We start from the raw sequence: 27,534 nt of genomic DNA on the forward strand, positions 1-27,534 counted from the left end.
GGTAGAGCAGGCAGGCCCTGCCCGGGTGCCCCCTCCCTGCCTGGGTACAGTGGTGGAGTGGGGGAGGGCGGGGCTCTAGCAGTTGTTTATCTGAGAGGGGTTTGGAAGTTGGCAGCTGCCTGAAGTTTCACTATAAAATTTAGTACTTACTTATATGCTGAATTACATTATTTTCCAATTTTTATAGGAGTTCATTTGTTCTCTTCATATATTTTAAGCTTTTTAAATTTATCTGGGCAAATACTGTGTCTCAGTAACTGGCCCTGTGGGGGATGATCCTAAAAGCTCCATGACTTGGGTAATCTCTGCGGTGAAAAATAGGAATAATTTGGGTAAGGTTTTTTTGTAGAATTTGCTTTGGTTTCTCTTCTTTTGTTAGTGTAGGTGATTGATTTAAATGCTAACCTCATGAAGGAGGTCGTTCTGCAGGAACTGGTGGGTCTGGTTGTGAGTAATGTCCTGAAACAAGGTCTGCCTGAATTTTCATCCTGGCTCTACAGCTTGTAACTGCGTGACCCTGGGCAGATGGACACCCTCCTGAACTTCCATTTCCTGTTGTCTACAACGATAGTAGCCACCCATAGCTGTAACCGTCTGAAACCCTTATGGTTGTGTTCTAAATCCTGAGGGGGTCTAGGCAAATATATTCAATGTTTATGCAGTAAACTCAGCGGGACAGAGGTTGTAAACAGTCTCACATTGGGTCAGGACTGGCGCTGCTGCCAATGAGTCTGTCAGATTTGGTTTTGTTACCGGTCCAAAGACCATGTGCCCAATGCTTCGAAAATGCCGAAACTGGAAATGTCAGAGTCTGGAGTAAGGAAAGGTTTATGCATAGAGAGGGTGTATGCCTTAGAGCTTCCTCAAATCCACCTTAAGAAAGCACGAGTTCAGGCTTCTTTTATGCCAAGGGAAGGGAAAATGGGAGGGGCTGTTTACAAAAAATCTCCAGCCCCAAGAGGAATTCCTGGAGAGATTAGCATGTTTAAAGCAGGAGGTATTAGCCCAAAGGCCATGGGAACAATGCAGTCCTGGACAAGGTGGAGTCAGAGAGCCTGTGCATTTCACTTTGTTACAGTTTTGCTATGAAAATGAGTTTGTTTTTAGGTAGCTTTGGATCTTGCCTTGTGGACACCGGAGGGTGGGCTTCTGTTTTTGTCTCCAGTCCCATCAACCCAGAGGGAACTGTGGATGGGGCCGTAGACAGTTGGGAAAGTTGTGGCATTTTGAGAACCACAAAGGACATCAGTACTAGCTCATAATTTTCAGCTGAGCAAATTGTAACCCAGACAGGTAAAGTGACTTGTTTAGTAATGTGGAGGTAGTAGGTAGCAAAGCTGGATAAAGAAAAAAGCCTTTTAGAGAATGCATGTTGAGTGATCTTAGTCATCTAGACCAAAAATAGACTGCCCTTGGGTACTGTGATTTGAATGTTTACTAAGAAAAAAAAAAAAAGAAAAGAAAAGAAAAAAAGGGTGTGTATATGTTTGTGTCTAAAAGTTCTTTTCCAACCGAACTTGATGGGTGTTATCAACTTACTAAGCAAGCTCCTTTCCCATCATAGAGTTGTTGGGTCGCTCTGCTGGGAAACCCTAGCTTCTGAATGCAAACCCTTTGCAGATAAAAAGGGAAGAAAGGCTATCAGAATCATCAAAGTGCTCTTGGCCTTGGTTGGAACAGAGCTGCTTGGGAGAAGTCACAAGGTCTCCTTATCTGGAGTCTCTGGTTATTGCCATCGTTTTCCCCGTTATTTTAGTAACCCTCAAGCGATGCACACTGGGTTTGAGGAATGCCATTTCTGCAGCATTTCGTCTCAGCTCCTCTTGTTACCAGTCCAAAGCCCATGTGCCCACTGCTTCAAAAGGCCAATATTCAAAATGTCCGAGTTTGGAGTAAGGAAAAGTTTATTGATTGAGAAGATACCCAGTTGAGAAGATGGGGGCCTTAGAGGTTCCTCAATTCCATCGTCAGAGAGTACAGAATTCAGGTTTCTTTTATGTCAAGGGCAAGGGGAATGGGAGGGGCAAGAGGTGACAGATGAACTCAGTCATCCGGGTGCCAGCAGTATCCAAGGAAGAGGGAGCAATCTTTACATCTCTTTGTTCGTGGTCCATTGACCCCTGCTGATGTGCATCTGGTCCTGAGGGTCCTGAAAATTTTTGATAAACAATCATTATTTCGTACCTATAACCCCAACTCTTCAGGAGAGGCACCTTCTGTCTGGCAAGGGCCTGGCTGTTTTTCAAAAAACTCAAGCGTCAAGCAGAATTCCTCCAGTAATTAGCATATCTATAGCAAGAGTTATTTGCCTGAAGGTCATGGGAAAAATGCAGGCTTGAATAAGATGGAGTCAGGGAGACTGAACCTTTCGCTCTGTTACACTCTCACCATTGGAGTCGGTTGGAAATACAAGTAATACTTGGAATCAAGCTAGAAAACGGCTTTTGATTTTGGGGGGATGACTTTTAGCCATTCCTTATACTTCTTCCTCAGCTCTTTGCTGTCTTCAATATTTTTAATCTCACGTCTCCTTTTGTGACCATCTCAACGGCACCTTGGCAAACCTCACATATGTAGTGAGTCCTCAAAATACAGTGAATTAATTAACTAAACCTAGTGCAGGTGATTAAATAAAGAAGCCTGGCTGGGGCAAGGAAAAACCCAATGGCTTTTGATAAACGCTGGCTTTTGTTGGACATGTTTTTTCCCTAGTAAGGTTGTGGAAGGGAATCCTCGTCGGTGAGAGCTGAGAACTGCTGTTGCCAAGGCTCTTGCTGCATGCACAGGGTACTGGAGATGAGGCGATGGGCTTATGTTCGAAGAGGCCGAGGTGGCCCAGGCTGGTCTGCGTAGGTGAGCTGTGGTTCGGGAGTTGGGAGGGAGGTCAGAGATGGTGGACAAATGGTAGAGTTTTTAGTTCATCCCATATACGGCTTTGGATTCTGGTATCGGGCATTTTCAAAACATATTCTACTTCTTACTCTTCTAATTGGAACCCATTGTTTTGAAGTTTGAGATCATTGAAGCTGTGAAATAGAGAATAAACAAACATTACATTTTAATAGAAAAGTAGCTAAATGTTGAGGTATTGTTGGAAAAAAATAATTGAAATATACCTTAAACAGGCATTTGTAGTTGGGTAGTGTTGTGTTGCAAGCATTGTTTTACATATTGTGAAACAAAAACCTTCATAGCTGAAAGTTTTTCTTAAAAAAAGGGTTTAATGAGCCAGAAAAAGGACCAGGTCCAGGGGCATGCAATCTAAACCCTCAGCAGCAGGGCTAAGTGGAGAAGACAAATGTGTCCAGCGTTCTGAGGTTGACTCATTTATCAATGAGTTTGGGGAAGAAATATGTAGGTTGTTTTAAAAGAATTTCCATTGGCTATAGATTGAGGGGTGGGTAGGTGGGAGAAGGTGAAGCAGAGAAGTTTCTGGGACAGATGAAGTGGTAGGGGAACACAAGGAAGTGGTAGGGGAATGCAAGAGTTAAAGATTTTAGCGTCAGTCATAGTTGATAGGTTTAAGTGAGTAATGCATGTGGAAAGCTGTTATTCCAGGTACAGGAATGTTTGACCACTAGATTCCAGGAGGTTGACAAGCAATTCAGCCTTGTGCCCCAGGAGGTCTGCACGGGATGGAGATGGTGTCTGAGCCATTGTGTTCCAGGGAGGGAACCTCCTGCAATAGAGAATCACTGAGCAACAGATGAAGAAGTACTGGGGAAATCACAGTGGACTGCAACTCTTACCCAATTAACCTTTTCTCCAAACCTCTCATCTACCCTTTCTTCTTAAAAAAAAGTCGGCTTGAGATGAAGTGTTAAGACGTTTTTGAGGGTGCATAACCCACCATCTTCTCAGATTGCTGGCGTCTGGATAAAGCGTCCATAAAGATTCAGTCCCTGTCTCTACTTGTTGGCTCTGGTAGTGACGGGCAGCACGAATGCTGATGTTTCTGGTTTCAAAAGAAGTGTTTAATGCTTATGGACTTGCTGTTGGCAACAGTCTGGAAAGTTCATGCCTAAGCAAGATGTGGTGGCATCTGGTGGCAACTGTGCATTTTAGATGAGAACCGAAATAGTTGCCTGGAAGTTGATTCAGAGGTTCAACATACATTCAGGAATGTGGCTAGCTTTTCCTTGGGTTAAGCCTATGGCTCTATTAATTCATTAACTTGCCTTAACTCTTCCTCCAGCCCTCCTGCTATAATTTAATTGAGGACGTTGCAGAATTGTTCTTGGCAATATGCAGACACCTAGGCTTTGAGAAGGTAGGAGGAAGTGGTGTACGAGCAGGCAGAACCCAGACTGCCTGGTGTGAACCCACGCATGGCTGCCTTGGGACGCTTGCTTTACCTCTCTGTGTCTCCTATTCCCTGTCTGTAACATGGGGATAATACCACCATGTCATAGGTTTATTGTGAAGATTCAGTGCTTGATATAGTGCTGGTCCATGAATGCTCCATAAACACGATAGTTATCGTGAATAGCAACAAGAGTAATAAACTCTCACACCATACTTGACTCGCTTCTGGAACCACCTCACCCCAAACTGTTCCCTTTCTTAACACTGGCTTGGCCTGCTTTCATCTGATTCTTATAATTGATCCCTTATTGTCCTGGGCTTTCCAGCTTCCATGGCCCTCCCTGTATGGGTTAGCTCAATTGGAGACTTGGGGCGCACAGCTCCGCTGTGCCCCAGTGCCTTTGCACAGTCCTTTCACTGGCCTCTCCCATTCCTTCAGTCTCTGTGTAGCCTCACTGGGTCCACAAGCCCTCTTCTGCCCTGGCTGCCCTAGTTCTCAGCAGAGTCCATCCCTTCTTATAGGTTAAGAGAAAATAGAACATATGGGTCCCTCTTCCCTCACCCTCCTTCTGTCCACTACAAAGAACTCTAAATCATCGCCCCTGCTTTGGGAACAAGTGTCTTTTTTTTTTTTTTTTCTAGTAAGTGTTTCATCCATAATCATCTCCTCTGGCTTTCTCAGGGCTATTATCACTCCCTATTTCCTCTCAGATACTCCCCTTTGCTCTTTCTTCATAGAAATACTTCGGTTTCAGTCACTTCAACAACGACAACAACAACAAAGCTCCAAACGAGATTCTTTCCCCCAATCCGAGGGTGAGCCCCTCTACCCTCTGTGCTCCTACGTGACTTCCAGAAAAGAGTGGACTGAGCCCAGTGTCCCTTCCCGAACCCAGGGACTCCAGTCTTGCCTTCCCTTGTACTGAAAACTGCTCCCTCCGAGGCCGCAAGGATCTCCCGTGAATTGTTTTTCCTTCCTATTTTATTTGTAAAATTTGTTTATTCATTTTACATATGTATGTACGTATTTATTTTAGGATTTCAAGTTTACTTCAAAAAATGACAGAGAAACAGATAGGGAGTAAAACACAGCAAGGGGAAAGTTAAAAAATTTACAAGCTGCATTTTAAGTGAGAAACCACAGGTTTCTCATGTGTTCTGAGAATCATCTCGGTGGCCTCCTTTGTCTGAGCTCTCCATTCTTTTTCTAGAAAGGTACTTCTTAGGTTCTTTCTTTTTCCTTTTCATTGTGGTAAGAACACCTGACGTGGGATTTACCCTCTTCCCAAATTTTGAAGCTCAAAGCACGGTACGGTTAGCTGCAGACAGTGTTGTACAGCGGGTCCCTAGACCTTCCTCGTCTGGCATAACAGGAACTTTATGCCCATAGGAACGACAGCTTCCCGTTTCCTTCTCCCCTGCACCTGGCAGCCAGTATGATACCCTCTGCTTCTAAAAGCCTGCCCATTTTACTTCCTCATGGAAGTGGAGTCAGGCGGGGCGTGTCCTCCTGTGACTGGCGTATTTCACTCAGCACAGTGTCCTCCAGGTTCAGCCTGCTGTCGCCTGTGACAGTATTTCTTTCTTTCCTTGGCATAGTAGGACTTGATTGTATGCGTACACCACGTTGTTTGAATCCATTTATTCACCGATGAGCATTTAGGCTCTTTCCGTAACTTGACTGCCTTGAATAATGCTCCACGGGACGTGGGAGTGCGGATGTCTTTGGAGGTGTCCCGATTTCAGTTCTTTTGGATAACTACCCAGACATGGGGCTGTTAGATCATGTGGGCGTTCTTTTTTTAATTTTTGAGGAACCTTCATGCTTTTTTTCCATCGTGGCTGCACCATTTGACATTTCCTTCCTAATTTAGTTGTTCTCTCTTGCAGCATTTGACCTAGCTGACTGCTCATTCCTTCTGGAAAGTCCTTCCTTTGTGTCCTAGGGTAGCACCCTGGCTTCGCTTCTTCTGCTTCCTCGCGCAGTAGATCCAGTTGCTCAATAGATATTTCCATCTGAATGTCCGCCTGTTCACCTCTGTCTCCACATGCCCCAAACTGAACTCGTGATACTGTCTTCTCCATGCCAAGCATATTAGTTTGCCGGAGCTGCTGTAACAAAGTACTGGAGAGTGGGTGGCTTCAAATAGAGGGATGCATTGTCTCAGTTCTGGAGGCTAGAAGTCCAAGACCAGGGCTGGCAGAGTTGTTTCCCTGTGAGGGCCGTGAGGAGGGATCTCTTTCATGCCTCTCTCCGAGCCTCTCGTGCTTTGCGGGCAACCTTTGGCATTTCTTGGCTTGTAGAAGTATAGCCCTGATTTCTGCCTTTATGTTCGTGTGGTGTTTTCCCCTGTGTGTTTGTCTGTCTCAAATTTCTCCTTTTTATAATGACACCAATCATATGGAATTAGGGTCCACTGTAGTGACCTCATTTTAACTTGATTACCATGATAAAGATCCTATCTCCTAATGAGGTCACATGCCAAGATACTTGGGGTTAGGACTTAAACGTATGAATTGGGAGGGAGGCAAAATTCAGCCCATGACACCAAGCAAACTTTTTTTCAGATGTTTCTCATCTCATGAATGGGATGTCCACCGTGTCCGATGTCCACCGTGCTGCTCAGGCAGAAATGTGGGCGTCATCTTTATCGCTGTGCCCTCACATTAACCGGGGCTCAGAGCTCACAAAAATTGGAAGCAGAATTTTGGAATAGGAACCAGAGCCTCCAACAGGTTTACAAAAACTTCTATGACTCCTAAATGTCTGACAACTGCTTCTCTTTATCTTTTTTTTTAAGTGTCAACCACCTTGGTACAAAAGTAATAAATACATTTGTACAAATTATAGAAAATTACAGAAAAGTATACAATTAAAATTTAAAATTATCCTATTATCTAGTTACCCAGAATCACTTAATATTTTGATTATTTTATTGTATATTTTATGCCTTTATGCATTTTTTTCCTAGTTGGGTCATACTCTATGTAAGATTTTGAATCTAACTCATAGAATTCAACATTCGATCTCACGTGTTTTCCCATATCTTCACACCACCTTCGTAAATAGGTTTAAATGGTGCATTTTATTTCATCAAAAGGTAGACTGTGATTGCCTTTCATGGTGTTATTACTCCATTGTCAAACATGCAGGTACTGCCATTTTTGACTTTTATAAATAATGCTGTAACAACCTTTGATACTAATTTGTACTCAATGAATCTGTTCATGGTTCAGATACGATTCAGCTGGGGGTGAAGGAGAAAGGTAGACACAGTATCTTTAAGCAAATTATTAGTATAAATTGAAGGGAAACTAAACTTACCTAAGTTAACAAATGACTTAGGCATTATCTGTGACTAGTTACTGTGTTTTGCTATGTATAATGTGTACCCACACTTTTGGCCCATATATAGTACCTATTATATATCATAACTACCCATGTATAATGTGCATGGGTAGTTATTTTTCCCTCAAAAATTTGGGCAAAAAGTGTACATTATACGTGGCAAAATATGGATACTTTGAAATTTAAAATTTATTCTTCATTGCATTGCTGTGGTAGATCACAGTAGCTCTCTCGTGAATGCTTTGCTTTTTAGTGATTCTTTATATACCATCTGTAATGGGCTGTCTGGTAGAACTTTGGGTGGATGGAAATATTCTTTATCTGATCTGTCCCCATGGTAGCCAATTAGCCACATATGACTATCAAACACTTGAAATGTGGTTAGTGCGACCAAGGAAACTGCATTTTTAATTTCATTTAAGTTTAATTAAGTTTAAGTAGCTATTTGTGGCCGGTGGTTACCATATTGGGTAGTGCCTTCCTATAAAGATGATGACTAAACACTTTTATAGTGCTTTACCTTTTCCTAGACAGCATTCTAAGTGCTTACCTTATTAATATATTTAATCCTCACATGACTCCACGAGGTAGTCTTCCAGTTACTAGTGTTATACAACAAATTACCCTTCAGCTTAGTGGCTTAAAACAATGGCAATCACTTATTTTGCTTAGGAATCAATAATTTGGGCAGGTTTCATCAGAAACAGCTTATCTTTGTTCCATGGAGCATCAGCTGGGGCTATAGGATCTCCTTCTAAAATGGCTTAGGTACATGGTTGGCAAATTGAAGACTGAAACTGACAAGGATCACTTCCAACATACTCTATTGGTCAGGCACCACACAGAGTATATATTCAAGGGGAAGAGATACAGACCCTACATCTCCATGGGAGCTGTAGCTAACAATTGGAGCCATGTTTTAAAATCATCATAGAAAGGCCCTGACTGGTTTGGCTCTGGACTGAGCGCGGACCTGTGAACCAAAAGGTCGCTGGTTCAATTCCTGGTCAGGGCACATGCCTAGGTTGCAGGCCAGGTCCCCAACTGGGGGAGTGTGAGAGGCAACTGATCTTTGCTTCTCTCGCACATCAATGTTTCTCTCCTCTTTCTTCCTCCCTTCCCCCTCTCTAAAAATAAATGAATAAAATCTTTAAAAAAATAAATAAAATCATAGAAAGGTACAGTCATTTTGATTCCATTTTACATACAAGGAAATAGAACACAGAGCATTTAAATAACTTGACCGAGATGACAAGCCCAGTCAGTGGCCAAGCTGTTATTTATGCCAAGCAGTCTTGATCTTTTAACCTCGGTGACTCTATTGCATCTCTCTGTAATTCATGTTTCACTCATTTAGATTTATTTTTATGGTGGAATAATTTTGGTATTATGACTGATACATGTTTGTCACAAGCACTGTAGATATGTGGTATCTGCAAGGGTTCGCTAGGTGACGAATGAATGATGAAGACCCATTCTCAACCCCCTGGTTCAGGAGGAGCTGTTTGGCTCCACTCCTCAGCGCCCCTGCTTTCATCCCTGCTTCCTCCTGCTCCCAAAGAGAGTTTGCTATCACTTCCAGATTGAAACAGAGTATGATCTGGAATAAAATCCTCCCAGTTTTAGCATGCTGCCTGCTTCACCCACTCCTAGTGTATGGAATGAGTGTTAGTGAAAAGGAATCCACACATAAAACTTCTTTAGAATTATAATGCTTTTGATTCTTAGAAGAGAAATCAGAAAAAAAATGTAGGTTGAAAATACAAGTTAAAAATATATTGGTTATCTAAAATTCTACAGGTTGCCTGATAATGAATGCAGCTATATACAAACCTAGGAAACCAGCCATTTCCTTTCATGTTAAAGTTCAAAGATAATGGATATTTCTATGTGAGAGAGGGATAGCCCTTTGATCTGTGCCCCCTGGTTTGCAAATTAGGCTGCTGTTCGATACTGTTTGCTGCAGTGATGAAATGTGGTCATTCCACAGGATTTATTTATTTATTTTTAGAGTGAGAGGAAGAGAGGGAAAGAAACATCAATGTGTGGTTGCCTCTTACACACCCCCTACAGGGGACCTGGCCCACAACTCAGACATGTGCCCTGACTGGGAATCAAACTGGCCACCCTTTGGTTCTCAGGCCAGCACTCAATCCACTGAGCCACACCAGCCAGGACTCTTTCTTTGTTATCTTAATTGGCCATATCTTAATTAGGTTACTTAGTTTCCTAGGTAGGAGCCTAACTTGCATCCCATTGACCTGCCCAGATATCCAACTGCCTCGGTGTATGGCCATGTCATACTTTGACATGTCTAAAAGCAAATGTATTCTTTTCTCCAAAGGATGCCCCCTTCTCAGCTGCCCTTTTCTGAAGTCACTATATAGGTCCCCACTGTCATTTTTCCTTGTGGTGTCCCATGCATATCTTCCACAGCATTTCTCCCACTCTGTTATGATCTGCCCACATGGGGACTTGTTTAGTGGCTATTTCCAATGCTACCCGACAAGTTCCAAGATGGCACTGCCCAGGTTATGTTATTTATCACTGTCTTTCTACAGCTCCCAGCATGGAGCTTTTCACATAAAGGGCATGCCATAAATGTTAATTTGGATCACTGAATGAATAAACAAATGCATATGCTTTCATAGTTATGCCTTTGCAACCCTGGACCAAAATCTTAATGCCATCCTGGACTTTCCCCTTTTTCTTACTCTTCATCTACCAGTTGACTAAATCCTTCTAGGAAGCTCCCTGAGACAAGGTTCTTTGTTCTTCTTGCCCAGTGACGTATCACAAATGCCTCCAATGGTGCTTTGCATTTACTTTGTTACAGAAATGGTTCTAAATGTTTTACGTGTATCAATTTATTTAATCTTCGTAACAACCCTGGCAGGGTGGGTAGGTGCTCTTAGTATGCCCATTTCACACTGAAACCGAGGCCTCGTCTTTGTCATTGTTCAGTGTCACACAGCTGCTAAGAGGTGGGGTCAGAACTTGAATCCATGCCTTCTGAGTCTGTGCTAATAATGCTACTCAAGGATTATGTGTTTACTCTGCACTGGACGCTTTACTACTTTTATTCCATGCCGAAGGAGCAGAAGATGGCTTTGGAGAGGTTTAAAAAAAATTATCCAGATTGGGACACAGTTAATGAGTAGCAGGGACAGGATGGCACTGTGTTAGCCCGAACAAACCTGGGCCTTCACCCTGTGGGCCTGAACTCCGGACCCACCAGCGTCTGCGTGGCCCGTGGTTTGGGGAGCAGACTGGGATTTAATGTGAACATTCCCCCAGGTCCTTGGGTTTTCCGTGCTCCCTGCAGACATCTAATGCAGCCGTGTGTGTTTTTCCAGACAATGCTGGCAGCCGCACACTGCACTCCAGAACAGAGACAACAGCGTCGCCCACTGACAATGCTAAGAGCGGACACCCCGAATATATTGCCTATGCGCTTGTCCCTGTGTTCTTCATCATGGGTCTCTTTGGTGTCCTCATCTGCCACCTGCTTAAGAAGAAAGGCTATCGTTGTACAACAGAAGCCGAGCAAGATGTGGAGGAGGAAAAGGTTGAGAAGATAGGTGAATAATCTGGATTCTTTTTTTTTAAAGGGTCTTATGTCCACTTTTTTATTATTATTTAAGATTTTATTTATTTATTTTTAGAGAGAGGGGAAGGGAGGGAGAAAGAGAGGGAGGGAAACATCATTGTGTCGTTGCCTCTCACATGCCCCCTACTGGGGACCTGGCCTGCAACCCAGGCCTGTGCCCTGCCTGAGAATTGAATTGTCAACCTTTTGGTGCACAGGCCAGCACTCAGACCACTGAGCCATACCAGCCAGGGCTGGATTCTTTTTATGAGAGTGTGAGTGGGGACGATTTTTTAATAAGAAACCAGTTGTGTATATATATTTTCCACCTCTGTGAAGCAAAGTGATCCATGTTAACAGCAGGTGGTGTGGAATAGTGTCAGTATGGATTGCACAGTAACACACCTGGTGTTTGAAACCTGTCGGTCATTTATTAAACACCTACCAGGTAATTACTCTTACTTGCCTTGGGGCCCCAGGCACGTTACATGCACTTTGAATCTCTGCTATGTATAATTTAACTGAAATTTAATTTTAATTAATTTAATGCTGATTTAATTAAATGTTTATTTCATTTATATGAGTTTAGTAATCTCTGCCTCATCAGATTACTGTGAAATTTAGAGAGAGGATACATGTAATGTTTGGTGTAGATGGTCACTCAGTAAATATCAATTTTTACTACTGTTACTGAATTAGATTCTAATTAAAATGATGGGAAAAGTCAATAGATCTCACCATTTTGAGGCTATAGCTTTTGCTAAGGGAGTTCTCCTTAGATCTGTGAGACTGGAGTTTGTGTTGTTTAAATTAATGATTTGTGAGCAGTGCAGTCTAAGAATGGCAAGGAACTGCCGTAGCAATAACTTCAGGATGACTCACTTTTACTCGTAACATGAGGTTGCTGGATAGTGTTTAGAAAAACCTGAGAGATGACACTCTGTTTCCTCCACACATGTTCTTTATAACCTTCCTGACTTGGGTTTGGGGGAGTTGTAGGTACCTCTCCATATCCCTTTCAGCTTCTCAAAGGGCAGTTTTTGCAGAAGGTGACATTTGGCATAAGTAGGTCACCCTTCAAGCCAACTCCAGGGGTGGAGTGGGGGGAGCTTCCTCATTTCTCGCCAGGTTTTTGGCCTGTTGGCTTTTCCTACCCCCACTGACCTTTGAGGCAGAGAGAGAACACGGGTGCAGGGTGAGTCATGATGAGTCACGTGCAGCTTATGAGCAAACCAAGGCTGAGTGTTTGTCAACAGAAAGCGGGGCCTCCCCCTCTCCTTTCTAGACTCTGTAGGTTGGCTTAGCAGTCAGCATTTGCACAGTCCGAGCAAACATGCATGTTCACGGAGGAGGAAACATCTGTGACGGAGAAGACACTTTTCCAGGTACACAGGTAGAACATCACACACCTTAATTCCTTCTCTGTGAAGTAGGACAGAGTGTTTCAACCCTCCCTCTTTCTTATTCTTTTTTTCTTAATAAAAACAATTTTTTAATTTACTTATTTATGAGAGAGGGGAAGGGAGGAAGAAAGAGAGGAAGAGAAACATTGATGTTTGAGAGAAACATTGATTGGCTGCCTCTTGCACACCCCCAGCCAGGGACCTGGCCCACAACCCAGGCATGTGTCCTGACCAGGAGTTGAACCTGTGACCTTTGGGGTTGCAAGATGACTCCCAACCCACTTTAGCCATACCAGTCAGGGCTCTTCTTGTTTGACTGAAATAAATTATACAGACAGGTTTCAGAGGACAGGTATAATTTTTTTTTTCAAAGACTACCACATATACAGTCTCCCAAAGTAAACTGACTTTGTGAGCAAATAACCATGGCCAAAATTAGATCATTTGGAGAGGTATTTAAAAGAGAGTCTTTTAAAAAGTGGATGAGTACTATGTTACCCAATTTAAAAAAGAAAGTAATACCCTACGTTTATATAGTTCATCTGCAATTAAAATAGTCCAAGAAGAATTTTTTCTTTCAATTAGCTTTCTTCCATTACCCCCAAAGGACTCAGGAAGTGCTGGGAGAGATAGTGGTATGGACTGAGTCCTGGAGAGTGGGCGGTGTTGGGACTTGAGAAGAGACTGATGGACAGGTCGGGCACTTTTTATGTCTGCTGGGGCGAGGAAGTCACGCGGGCTGTGCACCAGGCAGTTTGGGGCTGAAGGAAGGAAGCCGGGTTTCTTAGAATGAGGGGTGATTGGTGAGGTGTCTGGACACTGTTCAGTGAGGTCTTGGGCTCTGAAACTAATGTCTCATTGACTCGATGCAGGCGACCAGATGTAACCCCTCGTCCCCTGCCCTTTCTCTTTCAGAGTTGAATGACAGTATAAATGAAAACAGTGACACCGTTGGGCAAATTGTCCACTACATCATGAAAAATGAAGGTACGGCTGTTTTAGTGTTCCAGAACAATTCGCTATTCATAGGTTTTATTAGCAACCTGCTTGGAAGAGCTGGGATGTGTATGGACTCTGCTGTTGATTTTCTGAAGTCGTTGGCAGCACCTTTTACCTAACTCCGCCTCCAGCGTTGTCCCACCCGTGAGTGTTTCCAATCAGTGAGTTTTCTAAGGAGCTGTCAGTGTGAGGGGTGTGGAGTCGGCCCTGGAGCTGACGGCTTGCCTTCGAATCCTGGCCTCGCCTCGATTTGGGGAAAGTCACATTACTTCAGTTCCTCGTCTGTGAGACTAAGGGGATAGTCACATCTACCCCATCGCATTGTTGTGGCATACCGAACATAAAGTGCTTAGTATGATAGCTCTCAACTATCATCTGCTCCTTTTCTGTGCTTTAAAAGAGTTGTAACATGCGCAAACCGCGGGATTTCCTGTCGTACCCATTGTAACGTGCCTAACTCACTGCCCGCGGTACTCTCCCGGTGCTGCGCGACTGTCACCTAGACAAAAGGCTCTAGAGCTTTTTCGTCATCCTAGACTGACTCTGTACCCAGTAAGCAGTCGCTCCCCGTTCTCCACCCCCTCCCCTGTCCATCCGCTGGCCTCCACTACTCTGCTTTCTGTCTCCATGGAGTTGTCTGTTCCATGATCCGTTGTTACGTGTAGAAACTTTTAAAAAGTTTAACCTTTGTCGATTTAAGCATTTCCCCCCTCTAAAATGTATTCTAAACCCCCATCTTCTTAATGGAGGGTTCATTTAGTCTCAATTAGATGCATCAGGGTGATTGCTCTGACCCCGGTTATTGTCACCATAGGGTGATTTCATGCCCGCAGTGACTTTTGAGGTTTGTGCAGCTCCTGGCCCACATACCCAATAGCTGCAGATACTTCGAGTTCTCACGAGAATTGAAAAGAGAATGTTTTCCCTGGGCACTGTCTTGGCTTGTCAGTGCTTAATCACGTGGTGTGCACCGAGGCGACGGAGCCATCTGTCCAGAAGCTGAAATACCTCGGTACTGCTCGGTAAATACCTGCTCTTCTGCCCCAGCCCTTCCCTGGGCGTCTGCCACCCCCTTACCCTCACTGTCAACAAGAGTGCCTGCCTGGCCCAGGCTGTTGGTCCATTTTTCTGACTCGGAGAAAGCCACTTCATAGGGTTCGGGATGATTTTTATTGTTCTTTACGGAGTGTGCTTTCTGTATTTGGCAGAGACCTAGATGCGTTGTGTGTGTAATTTCATTTAATCCTCAAAATATCTCTAAAGCTGGTATTATCTCCATTTGGGAGAGGAAGAAATGAAGGCTCCAGTGCTGAGGTCACATGGTTGGTGAGCAGCCTCGTTCTATCTGGGCCATCTGGGCCGCTGTCAAACGTACAACGTTGCCTCAGCTTTCTTCTTGTAACTTTCAGTTTCTACAGGATGTGAAACCAGATAACCAAATTTAATTGAGCGGGTTTTAAAATAAGAACAAAAAAGACCAGAAAACTTGGATTTTGATCTGTCTTCCAGGGATCCTCCTTCAGGGAACATATTTGGCAATGCTCTTCTTGAGCTTACTCTTTCACGGAGAAAAGTGGTTTTTAATTTGCCGAAGCAGTTCACAAATATATGCTCGGCACAGAAGTGCACAGAGTGAGGTGGGGACGGCCATTCATTGCTCCCCTGCCTGTGCATTCCCAGCTGCCTCCCATGGCTCTGGGGAGCTTGGTGGCCTTTGGGACCTGGGCTTCTGAGAGCTGAGCAGCAACTAAGTTAGAGAGAGCTGGATGAGGGGCTGAATTGGCCAAAGGGGGTCACCTGTGGGAGCTTTGCCAGGGGCTGAATGCTTAGGTATGAGTTCCTGGTGCACACTGAGTGTTTGCTGGGTGTCGGGCCTGTTCTAAGGACTTTGCAGGGACTTACAACCCTATGATTCAGATACCTTCTTCCCATTTTACAGTTGAGAGACTGAGGCCCACACTGTTTAACTAACTTGCCGGGAAGAGGCGGAGCTGAGACAGGGGCTCTAGCGTCTGACTCCAGAGCCTGCACTTCACTACCTGCAGTTACCGCCTCTTTTGTGGAGCAGGAGAGAGGGATGGTAAACTTCCTCCTTTCAGAGGGTTCAAGTATACTGCTGGGGTAGTTTATAAAACTCTAGAAACATTAACGCATTAAATTCTCAGAACTGCCTTATGAGGCAGGCCCTATTGCCACCCCATTTTGCAGATGGGGCAGCCGAGGCCCAGAGGGTAAGAAACTTGCCCAAGGTCTCATGGCCAGTGTGTGGCAGGATGGTGCCAGCACAGCCAGGGAGCACTTGGGTCCCTGAAGCAAGCATCCTATATAATTTCTGCACCTCCCACACTCACGGGCAAAGAGGCCTGTTCTTTTCTTTTTTTAATCATGTCCTTTGCCTGTTGGAGAGTAGCCTTTGTGTTTCAGCTGTGTTGACTCCCAGTAGGCCTGTTAGGGCGATACCCGAAGTGCTGTGTCCACTCTTTCTCCTCTGCTCCTTTCTGTCTGATTCTTTACCCTCTTCTCCTGTCCATGCCTTCGTCTGTCTGCCTGGGATTTGCCCGGGGACCTGTGAGCAAGGGTGGGGATTCTGATCCTTTGTGTAGCCCTTGGTCCTCCTTGGCCACCAGGAGACATCTGATCCCCGCACATACCTTTTCCAGCTGTGGCCCTCTCTAGCACCCAGCCTGTGCCCAAACCACAGCTGGGTAGATTAGTTACATATCTGGGTCTCTTACCAGTTATAACCTAGCTTTTTCCCCTAGCTTTATAACCTAGCTTGAGATCTAAATATTCTACAGAACAAATCTAATAATTGTGTCTTTCTCTGTCATTAAGAGACGCTGAACTTACTATCAATTTAGACCTCCCTGTTGGTTAATTTAATGTTATAATTCTTTTTAATTATAAGCATACCATAGTATAATGGTATGGGAAAAAAAGGAATAAAATTAAGGACAACTCATGCATTACCATTTTCCCATGTTTATTTAGGTTTTCTTTGTCTATATTTACATATTTTAGAACATTTGCAATTGTGATGTATGACTAGTCTTCTGCTTTGCATTTTTAATTTGGCTAACGGGGTCATATTTCACCTGTACTCATGGCAACCGTCTATGTTTATGGTTTAAACATAACCTGTCTTGAGTGTTGCAAATCAGGTTAGTTTCGATAAGTATCTCTGGAGGATGAATTTCTCAGCTGACCCGAGCACTGATTATTCTCCTCCTAATCTCAAGTCTTGGATTAACTACAGTGCCACCTTTAATTTTTCTTTCTAAGTGAAGTTGAATTGATGAGTGTTTGCAAGGTCATTGCTTTTTTGTTTGTTTGTTTGTTTTGGTTTTTTTGCATTGTATGGAGTTTGGAAAATACCTGCACCTCCATAGCTGAGCTTCCCTTCCAGACCCTTCAACTGTCTGCTGTAGTGATAGGAGCATCGCGGTGTTCTCCAGGTGTCCCTGATGATTCACACCAGGCAGAGGGATCTCTGTGCGGAGTTCTTACTGCAATGTATGTTATGGCAAAAGGGACTCCTTTAGTCCACTACCTGGGACTCCATCTGTCACTACCTGTGTGACTCTGGCCAGCCAATTATAATCTTTAGGCTTCAGTGTCTGTATTTATAAAACGGGGGTCATAATCCTACATACTGCTAGCATTGTCCAATGTGGTAAGGAAAGCTTTTAGCCAGTGCCTGGCACATCCAGGCACTCTGACTTTGCTGATGGCGATAGTAGTTCTTGTTTGGGAAATCTGCCTTGATTGTAAGGGAAAACTTTGTAGAGAATAGTGGTAGGAGAGAAAACAGGGCTTTTGTTTCTTTTGCCTGATTTTGATTGCTTTATGCATATGATCAGGCAGAAAGTCAGGAAAGGAGAGAGGGAGATGTTCCTGGAAATTACTGTCCGTGAGAAAATTTCCTGTGTTCTTGACTGGCTTTCTCTTCCCGGTAACTCACTCCCCCTGCTCTCTGGAAGCCCGTGAAGGGGGGCTGCGTTGACAGACAGAATGTTGACAAGTCTAGGAGAAACCATCCTTTACAGCTTGGAGTTTGGAGTACTGCGCAAGGAGGAAAGGTCTATTCAATGGAATTTAATGAGATTATTGCTCTTTCACAGTAATTTTACAACCTAATTAAATCATGTGTGCAAGTCCTAATGGTGGAATTAGAAAGTTTCCTCATCACAGGAAACCAAAAATGTTCCCAAGGTGCAGATTGCTGAAGTTTACTGCCTGGTATAGACTAGAAGTTAGACTAGATACGAGACAGAGAGAGAGAGAGAGAGAGAGAGAGAGAGAGAGAGAGAGAGAGGGAGAGGGAGAGAGTGTGTGTGTATTCATCTCACACACCAAACCTCCTCAGACAGGCTGGGTGTGGATGATTTTGCACAGAAGCTGTGTGTACTCTGAAAGGTATCACTCATAGTAAACAAAGAGGCTGTTTACGAATTATTTCTAGGAGTTAAGGGTGAAGTACTGGAGTACATGAGCACATGAGCACATGAGAAACAACACAAGTCTATAAAAAAATAAGTCTTAGTGGTGATTTTAATATATTTCAATAACCTTGCTGGGAGCATTTTGTAATTTCATGTTTTTAAAGAAGGTTGTCATTATGCAGGTGATTCATTTTCTCAGGCAACTGTTTGAACTTTTGTTTTGAAGACCTCATTCTTGTAAGTGAGTGCTATTAGTGCTATTTTTGTCTTCATACCTTTTTTTGTGGTGGTTTTTCCTCTTTTCTGTTTGTAGTTTTAAGTTTGGTAAATCATGGCGGAGTAGACGTGTCACCTGGCAAATTATAGCGTATTCACTAAACTCCGTATTTGAAAGCAAATTATTTTTCTGAATCTTTAATACTAGTCAAGGGGTAAAATGAGTGACATCACTAAAATATCCTTAAATTTGTCTCTTCAGAGGGTGACGTGTCATCTTTGTCATGTGGGAGAAGATACTGATGATCTAGTTTAGGACTTTTTTGTCAGGACAAGAGGCTTATTTAGAGCAAAACCGCATTTGGGAATGCATTAGGACGTCCTCACAGGTAGTCAGGAAGGGCAAAAAAAATGTTTCTTTTAGTAAAGAATGGTGTGTTGTATTAATACATACATATATATATATGTATGTATATTTAAACCCATGCATTTGCAAGGGTTCTGATGGGGTGAAAAAGAGATGTATGGGCAAGAAGCTTAATATTTGTATATAAAACAAAGATATACATATAGTACATTAAAAGGTATATCTGCAGTGCTATAATTTCATGGGAAGATGACCAGGAAAAAAATGTCAAAAAACATTCCCAGGTGGAGCAATAGTGAAAAAAAAAAGTTGAGAAACACCGTGTAAACCCTTCACTGTTCATGTGTAAAAGCAGCAGTAGAACCAGAGTAACTTTTCCTTCAATGGGGGGTCATTTGAGATGTTAAGTGTTGGCATCGTTAGCTCACGTGGTGAATGGTGACTTCTTATTCTTTTACCCCTGGAGCATTTGTTGTGGCTCGTCATGAGAACAGTGCTTTAAAATCAGCAGAAAGGTTAGGACTCAGCAATGCCTCATGGCCTTGCCCGTTGAGTATCCAAGAGAAACCTGAATGTCCCCTTCAGTCTTTTATCCGTGGGAGCTTGGCCACTCACTCTCGAAGAGGCAAGAGAGCAGTATGCCTGTGAGTGTGGCTGAGGTGGGGACCCCAGAAGTTTAGATTCAGTTTGCTTTTGTTGACAGCCATATACAAAATACATTAAAAAAAATAACATTAGGAGTATAATTTAACTTGGTCCATATTAGGTAACTTGTATGTGTGACCGACCCTTGGAGTTTTAAATCATCTGGCCTGAGTTAAGGTCCCGTGTGGTCAGGAAGCAGAGGGAAGCCAAATAGCCAAATGGAATATTACATGTGGGGTGAACTTGATACTACATGGGTATCCAGAGTTTAGAAGTTATTATTTGGGCACACAGAAATCATTGGCGTCCAAGTCTCTGAAGACCTATCTTTTATTACATTCTTAGTCAAGTGAGCTGAATGCCTTGGAGCATGTGAGAAGAGGGAGAAATGTCTCCTCTGTTACGTTGTAATCAAGTGTAGGAAGCAGATCTCCGTGTTGGATCTGCTTTCCTCTGTGCAGATTCTCTGCCACTCCATACTCAACTCCTGCGTGGTGCAAGTTATTGGCAGCTGGCGCCATACCATGAGGCTACCTTGGGAAAGACCCTCCTTTCTCCGGGACCCCAGGGCCTCACCTATGAACTGAAGGAATGCAATCAGGTGTTTTTTCCAACAGCTTCTCTGATGTGATAATTCTATGAATACTCATCTTTCTCATGCTATTTTAATCCTTTACTTTTTTTTTCCCCTTAGCAAATGCTGATGTTTTAAAGGCAATGGTAGCAGATAACACCGTGTCTGATCCTGAAAGGTGAGTGCTCTTCTCCCCATTTAATGGGACTTTTTTTTAATGGTCTGCTAGAGCAGGTTTCCCAGCTTTGTCACTGTTGACATTTGGGCCAGATAATTATTTGCTGTGGGGAACTGTCCCATGCATTGGAGTGTTTAACAAGCTCCCTGGCCCCGTTGGGTGTCAGTGTGCCCTGGAGGCACAGTCACCCCTGTCCCAGAACTGCTGTGTTAGGGAACGGTGATGGCAGAAAGTAACAGCTTTGCATAGGGGGACCTGGGTTGAGTCTTAGTTCCAATATTTATTGAGTGTCTCTTCTTGGGGACGTTAACTTACACTCTGAGCTCAAGTTCCATCTCTTAACAAGAAGGAGGTAACCACTGTACCAACTTCACTGGGTTATTACAAAGAATACAAAATGCCTTGGGCATTGAAAGACCTCTGTTCACGAGGATGATGAGTGAAAAATGGACTAGTTTGTGGGCACCTGCTGGTTCTATTTTTGTATTAACAGTTTTTAGTTATGGTTGTCGAGCATCCTGGTCCTTCCTAATTAATTACAGAACTTTATTTCTATATACATTCTCATTTCTCCAGCAAGGAGCATTGACTGAGTGCCTGCCGTGTGCTGAGCTCTGTGCTGGCAGGGGGTGTTCACATGCTTGGTCTAGTGTGAGCCCTCACGGGGACAGCATGTGAGTGCCGTAGGAGAAGTAAAGACCAGGTGCCCTAGGGGCTCCCTGGGGCCAGCAGGAGGCCGACAGTTTCCATCTGAGCAGTGCCATCTGAGTCGGGTGTATGACAAGCAGAGGCAAGAGGCAGGGGTTGCTTGTAGGCAGAGAACGTTGAGTCTGGGGAGGCCAGGGAATGCGTTGTGAACAGCAGTGAGAAGGGCCAGCAAGACAAGCTGGGACTGAGTGACGTGGCAAGGGGTATGGACCTTCTTCTGCTTACTCTGTGGGTGGTGCACCCAGCATAGTGTAAATATGTAGTAAGTGCTTGTCAAACTGGCCACGTTAGCTTTGCACTTTAACGAGGGAACTCAGTGCATGAAGGTCAGCTTAGGAAGCTCAGGGGGTGTAGTTCATAGAGACACATGAGCTGTGATTGCTGCCACGTTGCAGCCCTGAGCACAGACATCTGGGGTCGGGGATGGGTTAGCTTGTGGTGTGTTTGCCGCTGTCATCTTTAGGCAACACGTAGCATCTTCACCAGGTTTTACACCCAGTGGATACTCGATAGATGTTTGTTGAATGAATGTTGTTGAACTTTTGAATTCAGCCTTGTACTATGTAGTGTTAATTTGAAATGGTTTTGCCCCAGAAAGCTGCGGCTGTGAGTTTTTATTTGAATGATGTAAAGAGCATCCCTAAAGAGTACCAGGAAGCTATTGGTTGTCTGTGATATCTGAGAATATCTTTTCAGCCATGGGCTACACTTCTGTTTAACATGCAGCGGGCTGGTTCCACAGCGTAGGGCATGGTTTATGCAGTCGTGAGGCTACCCATGCACCTTTGGGGCTCTTGGCACAGCCCCGGGTGTCAGGCTCTGCTGTGACGTGTTGCCTCACCTGTACCCACCTGCACCCACTTATCCCAGGTCAGGGGGCTGATTCCCTGTCAGGCTGTCCTTGTCCGGTTTTAATTCCTCCTTTTCTAGTGGACCAGTGCCTTGACATGTGCCTTTTGAAAGTAGCTAGTTCCTGGCCTGTATACTTCACTTTTTAATATTTTTGGATGGTCTTAACTGGATTTATTCCAGATTATCAAAGTGGTGCCCCTGTTTTTGATGTATTATGTGATGATTAAGATCAGGGTTTCTAGAATTAGACTTCTTAGATTTGTACCACAGAACCATGACTTATTAGCTGTGTGACCTTGGGTAATTTATTAAAATTCTCTGAGTCTCAAATTTTTTAAATGAGGAAATTGATGCCTACCTCATAAGGTTCTGTAAACTGAGTTAAATTAACACATGTCAAATGCTTAAAATACTATGTTAACTATTTCTATTATTACTATTATCAACTCTATCAGCACTGAGCATCCCTTTGCATATCTCAACCTAAAAGCTTTCTTTTTTTGATGCAATAGTCAATTGGATCAAATATTGTGCCTAAGTCATTGGATGATTTGATTGGTATTTAAGTTTATCAATCCTCCAGGGCATCTCCTTGCTTAGAAATCTAGGTAGGCACTTTGCTATGTGTGAGAAATTCGTATGATCGCATGAGAATGAAGAGCTGTTGTTTCAAAAGAAACCTGATACTTCAAAGACAAACAGTGCATCATCATTAGAAGCAGCGGTTTATATCCATCCAGTTAGTTCCACTGTAGAAGTGATTAATCACATTATTGCTGTTTAAAATGAGCTCTCCTTGCATAGTCCTAAGAGCTGAGTAATTGCTGCCTAAGGCCGGTTCACAAAGCCCATTGGTTTAATTGGAAGAGGCTTTTTTTTTTTTTTTATTTAAACCTGCCTCTTTTGTGGCAGGGGGAGAGATTGCCCTAGCTTGTGTTTCTTTTAAGTAACCAGTTCTACCTTTTTTCCTTCCCACCTTAGCCCCGTGACCCCCAGCACTCCTGGGAGCCCACCTGTGAGCCCTGGGCCCTTGTCACCAGGTGGCACCCCAGGGAAGCACATCTGTGGCCACCATCTGCACACAGTGGGCGGTCCTGTCGAGAGGGATGTGTGTAATCGGTGTAGGCACAAGCGGTGGCACTTCATAAAACCCGCCAACAAGTCCAAAGAAGGCCGCCCAAGGCGTCAAGGGGAGGTCACCGTCCTCTCTGTGGGCAGGTAAGAGTCCTGGGGATGCTTTGGGTTTGTGTCATGTGGTTACTGTGCTGGGGGCGTTGGTACTGACCCGTTAAATGTCAAGTTTGTTCTCGGTAGCTTGGTTCAGGTCATGTCTCTGGACTTTCTGGTCTGAGTGGTACCTTTTTCCAACAGCAGAGGAATCCCCAGAGGTGGCTATTGCCAGATCAGATGTCAAATGTATGAACTGAGGTAAAATATTAATTACTTGCTGTATTAGGGTTCTCCAGAGAAGCAGAGCCGACAAGGTAGGTAGATATAGAAACACGTAAGAGGAGATTTATTGTAAGAATTGCTCCTGCGATTGTGGAGGCCAAGCGCTCCCGTGATCAGCCGGCTGTGAGCCGGGGGCCCAGGAAAGCTGGTGGTGTGTGTGTAGTTCAGTCCGAGTCCAAAGGCCTGAGAACCAGGGGAGCTGATGGTGTAAGTCCAGTCTGAGGCCTGAGGGCAGGAGAAGACATATGTCCCAGTTCCAGCAAAAAGGGCAAATTCACCCTTCCTCTGCCTTTCTGTTGTACTCAGGCCCTCAAGGGGCAGGATGCTGCCCACCTGCGTTGGTGGGGGGGCTGTCTCTCACTCAGACTACAGGTTCAAATGCTAATCTCTTCCGGAAACACCCTCACAGACATGCCCAGAAACAATGTTTTACCAGTCAAGCTGGCGTGTAACCCTGACCACCACACTTGCTGTAACAGCTGAAGCCCAAATCTCAGTTGTTTAGGCAGTAGAAGTTTACATTTCGTGTGTGGAGATGGAAAGGTCAGTGGGTGGCTCTTCAAGTGGTCCTCAGTGGCCCAGGCTCTTTCCGCTGGCAGCTCTGCCAGGCGAGCTCGCTGAAGGGGAGAGTGGAGCACCCGGAGGGCTGTTCACGGGAGGTTGCCATGCGGTGGGTCCGGAAGTGGCACAGTTCATTTCACTCACGGTCCGCTGTCTGGGGCTCAATCCCTGGGCCACACCTAACTGCCAGGCCCCTGGGAAATGTCCAGCCACGTGCCAGGGAGAAAAGCGGTGGAGCTGGTCCACTGCCGTCCAGTCTTAGCATGTCAGCTCCCCATGGGTTCCTGTGGCTGCCTTCTTTTAGCTCACCTCACCCGCATCCTGGGTATCCCCGTCCAAAGTACCATTTACCTGTGACCCACATGTGATGTGGAGATCTTGCAGTTCAAGTCAGGAATCAGTTTGGCTCCATGTAGAGCATTTTTACAGTGTCTGCTGTTTGGGCGGTTGAGTCTCAGGCAGGAACTGCATCGCTAACGCTGCATTTGTTACGAGCACGCGTGCTGGACCAGACTGGGCAAGCACCGAGCACCGGGCAGCAGTGCGTCCACGACCCTCCTTTCTGTGCCGACAAACTCTGGGAAGGGCAGCCTGGACTCACTGTGCCTCCTTTGCTTGAGTCTTGGTGCCGCTACTTCCAAACTCTGTGCCTCAGTCTCCCCCTTCATAAAAGGGGGATGACAATAACACCTCACTGAGTTGCTGTGAAGACTATATAAGATGATTCCCGTAACAGACACAGGCCCGTTTTTGGCATTTATAATGCACTCAGGAAAAATTGGCTGTTGTTATTTTAATTCGGTTGAACTTCTCCATGTGTTACACAAGCCGGGAAGAGAAGACCGCTGGGCTGTGTGCCACTTCCAGCGAAACGGCACATCTCATGACCGCACTGCTTTATTAAGAAGCAGAGTCATGGGAATTTATGAATGTGGAATGTAATGAGAACCTGTAGCTTCTTTAAACAAAGCGTGTTTTGTTTGCTTTAAAGGAAAATGGGCTGAAATTTTCAGCTCACATTCAACATGGCTCTTTCGAATGCCCCAGATGCCACCCTCTTTCTCGGATGTAGGGGACAAGGAGTATGTCATCACTGCGGGCTGCTTTCCAGCACGTGTTACTTAAAGAGGGTTATAGTCCGACAGAACAGCTTTCTGGTGACAACTTTTCCCGGATCCTCCTTTCACTTCCTCAGTCTCCGCCTTCATGGTGGTGGGTGATCTCATTTTGGACAAAGAAGAATTTATTTGAGATACTTTTAAAGGACTTTCAGGCGAGAACTAGAGAGACACTGTTATGAAAGACTTCAGGGTTTGGTGAGGATGGACTAGAAAAACAGTCACATTGAGTAAATTTCTTTAACTTCTCTCTTCACCTTAATGAAAATCTCTTCCTAAATTTCCTTATTTTTCCTTAATTCTTAATGAAAATTAACCCAAATTTGCTTTCCAAAATAACAGACAAAAACTAGACACAAAAAAACCCTACTACCAACTGATACTGATGAAATACATAGTCAGGCCCCCCGGCTGTGTGTGCGGACCCTCTGACAGCTGTATCTTTGATGAAGCGGAGTCTGAGTGAGCGTTTTGGTCACGTCATTCCATTAGTCTGGTTATGCTTTTGCCCAGTCCGATGTTAAAGCCCACGCCATTGTTAGAAACCGCAACTCTGCGGCTGGGTAGCAGTTGAGTACCACGGGTTTAATACCTTTCCCACGCTCTGCGAAGTACCTGGCATAGCCTGTGACATGTTGAGTGAAAATCAGCTGGGAAGTTTGGCAGGGCCAGGGCATTTGCTGGCAGGAGCCCCTCCTGTTGCCTTGGGGTTTTCTGTTGACATCCTAACTTTTGGCTGAATTCATTTGGGATCCTCTACATGGGTGACTTTTGATTCACTCCTCATTCTTGTTCACTGGAAAAGCAAAACTCTTCAAATCTCCTCCTTACCCCCTCAGGTTTAGAGTTACAAAAGTGGAGCACAAGTCAAACCAAAAGGAGCGGAGGAGTTTGATGTTGGTGAGTGGGACTGAAAGCCTGAATGGGGAGGTGCCTGTGACACCTGTGAAGAGAGATCGGAGTGGCACCGAGGAGCAGGTGAGTTGTCATTTGGTGACATTGGGGGAGGGGTGGTGCATGGTGGGGAGAGGGTACTGAGAGCCTCTCCGGGGCATGGGGGAGAAAGGAATGACTGGGCAGGGAGGTGAGGATGCTTCCTGGCAGCTGGTTGGACTGGAGAGGACTGAACGTGATTTCTTGTCTGTCCAGAGTTTCTTATAAAGAGGCTGCCAACTTGGTTGCCTCCAGGGGATTGGCCTGCATGATGCAGAGGAGAGAGGATTACTTATGAGGCAATCTGGAGTGGTGGGGCTTGCAGCAAACCAGAAATCACAAACCCATCTATGAGTTTGCATTGCCACAAGGCAGAAAGCACTTAATGTTGCTAGATCTTATGCAAAAAAGGGAAGGTGGGAACTGGACTTATTAAATGTGAAATCACTGCAGGTTTTTAAACATTAACAGCATATTCAATTTCCTTTAAAAAAAATGAAGCAGACCAAATGAAGTATAATCTTTTCATCATTTCTAGGTAAACCATGATTTGTAAAAGGCTAGGGGAAGCTTCTTCCATTAATTGAGTTGGAAACCAGTTTTTTTTAATGTGTCATTGTTCTAAAATGCTCCAAGTAGGAATACCACTCCTTCCACCAAATATTTTGAAGCAATTTAAAAGCAAAAGTAAAGGCTTCTTGGTTTGGCAATTTTAATTTGGAAGCTATTGCTTTAAAAAAAATGCCTGTGATAATTTGATATTGGCTTAGCTTTCACTTACTCTTTCCTTTCTGTTCTGGATTGAGTAGCATTCATTATTTTTGTGTTCCTTATTCTACATGAAAGGGTGACTGTGAGGACTCAGGTGAGATCATGGTCCAGAAGCTGTGACTTAAGCCTGAAAATTAAGGCAAAGGGAGGGCAGGTGGGACATGGGGAAGTGGACCAATGGAGTCAGGCAGGCAGGTTCAAATTCCAGTTTTCCAAGTTTTCCACTCACTAGCACTGGCACCTGGGCAAGGTACTTTGGCTCTTTATGCCTCACTTACCGCACTGGAGAGTGGAAATGATGTTACCTGCCTCAGGGTGGCAGTGAGATTTCTGTGAAATAACACGTGAGGCCCAGGGCCCGGCGCATAGGAAATGCTCAGGCAGGGCTATGATTATTATTTGTTCATTCACTTTTGGTTTGTGTGGCTGAGGAGGGGAAGGACGTGGCTTTTGAGTGAAGCTCCTCTGATAATCTGCCCAGGCTCCGAGGGGTTGGGGATGGCCCGGAAGTAACCTGGAAGGGTGTGCTCCTGAGTTCTGTACACGTAGGGCCCCTGAGACCTTCCCAGTGCGGGTTCTTACAGTCTTGCCTTGGGGGAGATCTGCACCTTCTCCTGCGTTTAGGAGCTGAATGGGGACCTCCTTTAAAGACGAGAATCAGTGCAGAAATCTGTCTTTGGCTTCTCAGCCAGTTACTGGTACCTTGGGAAAGCAACCAGGAGGAATTTAGGAAGGAGAAGAGGATGATGAAGATAGTAATGGGAGGAACTAATGTCAGTTCAGTATTCTTGTCTTCTAGACATGTGCTATGTATCTCACATGTTTCCATTATAAACATCTCCTAATGGGGTGGATACTAGCATCTCAGTTCTCTAGACAAGAAACCAATGAACAGAAGTGATAAGCTACGTGTTCAGGGTCACGTAGCTGGAAAGAGGAGCTGATGTGAACCTGGGTCTCTGGTTACAAGCCCAACTGCCCTGCCACCCTAGGGTACCCACGAAGACGTGGCCCTAGACCCCTGAATGCGGAGTGTTTCCACTAGTGATCTAGACACCTCCTGGGCTGTGGC

General features: G+C 44.5%; 1 protein-coding gene across 1 annotated transcript in view; it reads left to right on the plus strand.

Annotated features, from left to right (window-relative positions):
• Positions 1 to 27,534, plus strand: part of RELL1 (RELT like 1) — a 59,663-nt gene that overhangs the window by 19,678 nt on the left and 12,451 nt on the right. Inside the window, exons 2-6 of the mRNA XM_024573898.3 lie at positions 11,011 to 11,235; positions 13,562 to 13,633; positions 20,010 to 20,067; positions 22,609 to 22,845; positions 25,598 to 25,736. Of these exons, the coding sequence (XP_024429666.1) occupies positions 11,011 to 11,235; positions 13,562 to 13,633; positions 20,010 to 20,067; positions 22,609 to 22,845; positions 25,598 to 25,736 (731 nt within the window). The remainder of the gene's footprint in view (positions 1 to 11,010; positions 11,236 to 13,561; positions 13,634 to 20,009; positions 20,068 to 22,608; positions 22,846 to 25,597; positions 25,737 to 27,534) is intronic.

This window comes from Desmodus rotundus, chromosome 4, assembly GCF_022682495.2.
Source record: "Desmodus rotundus isolate HL8 chromosome 4, HLdesRot8A.1, whole genome shotgun sequence".
NCBI lineage: Eukaryota > Metazoa > Chordata > Mammalia > Chiroptera > Phyllostomidae > Desmodus > Desmodus rotundus.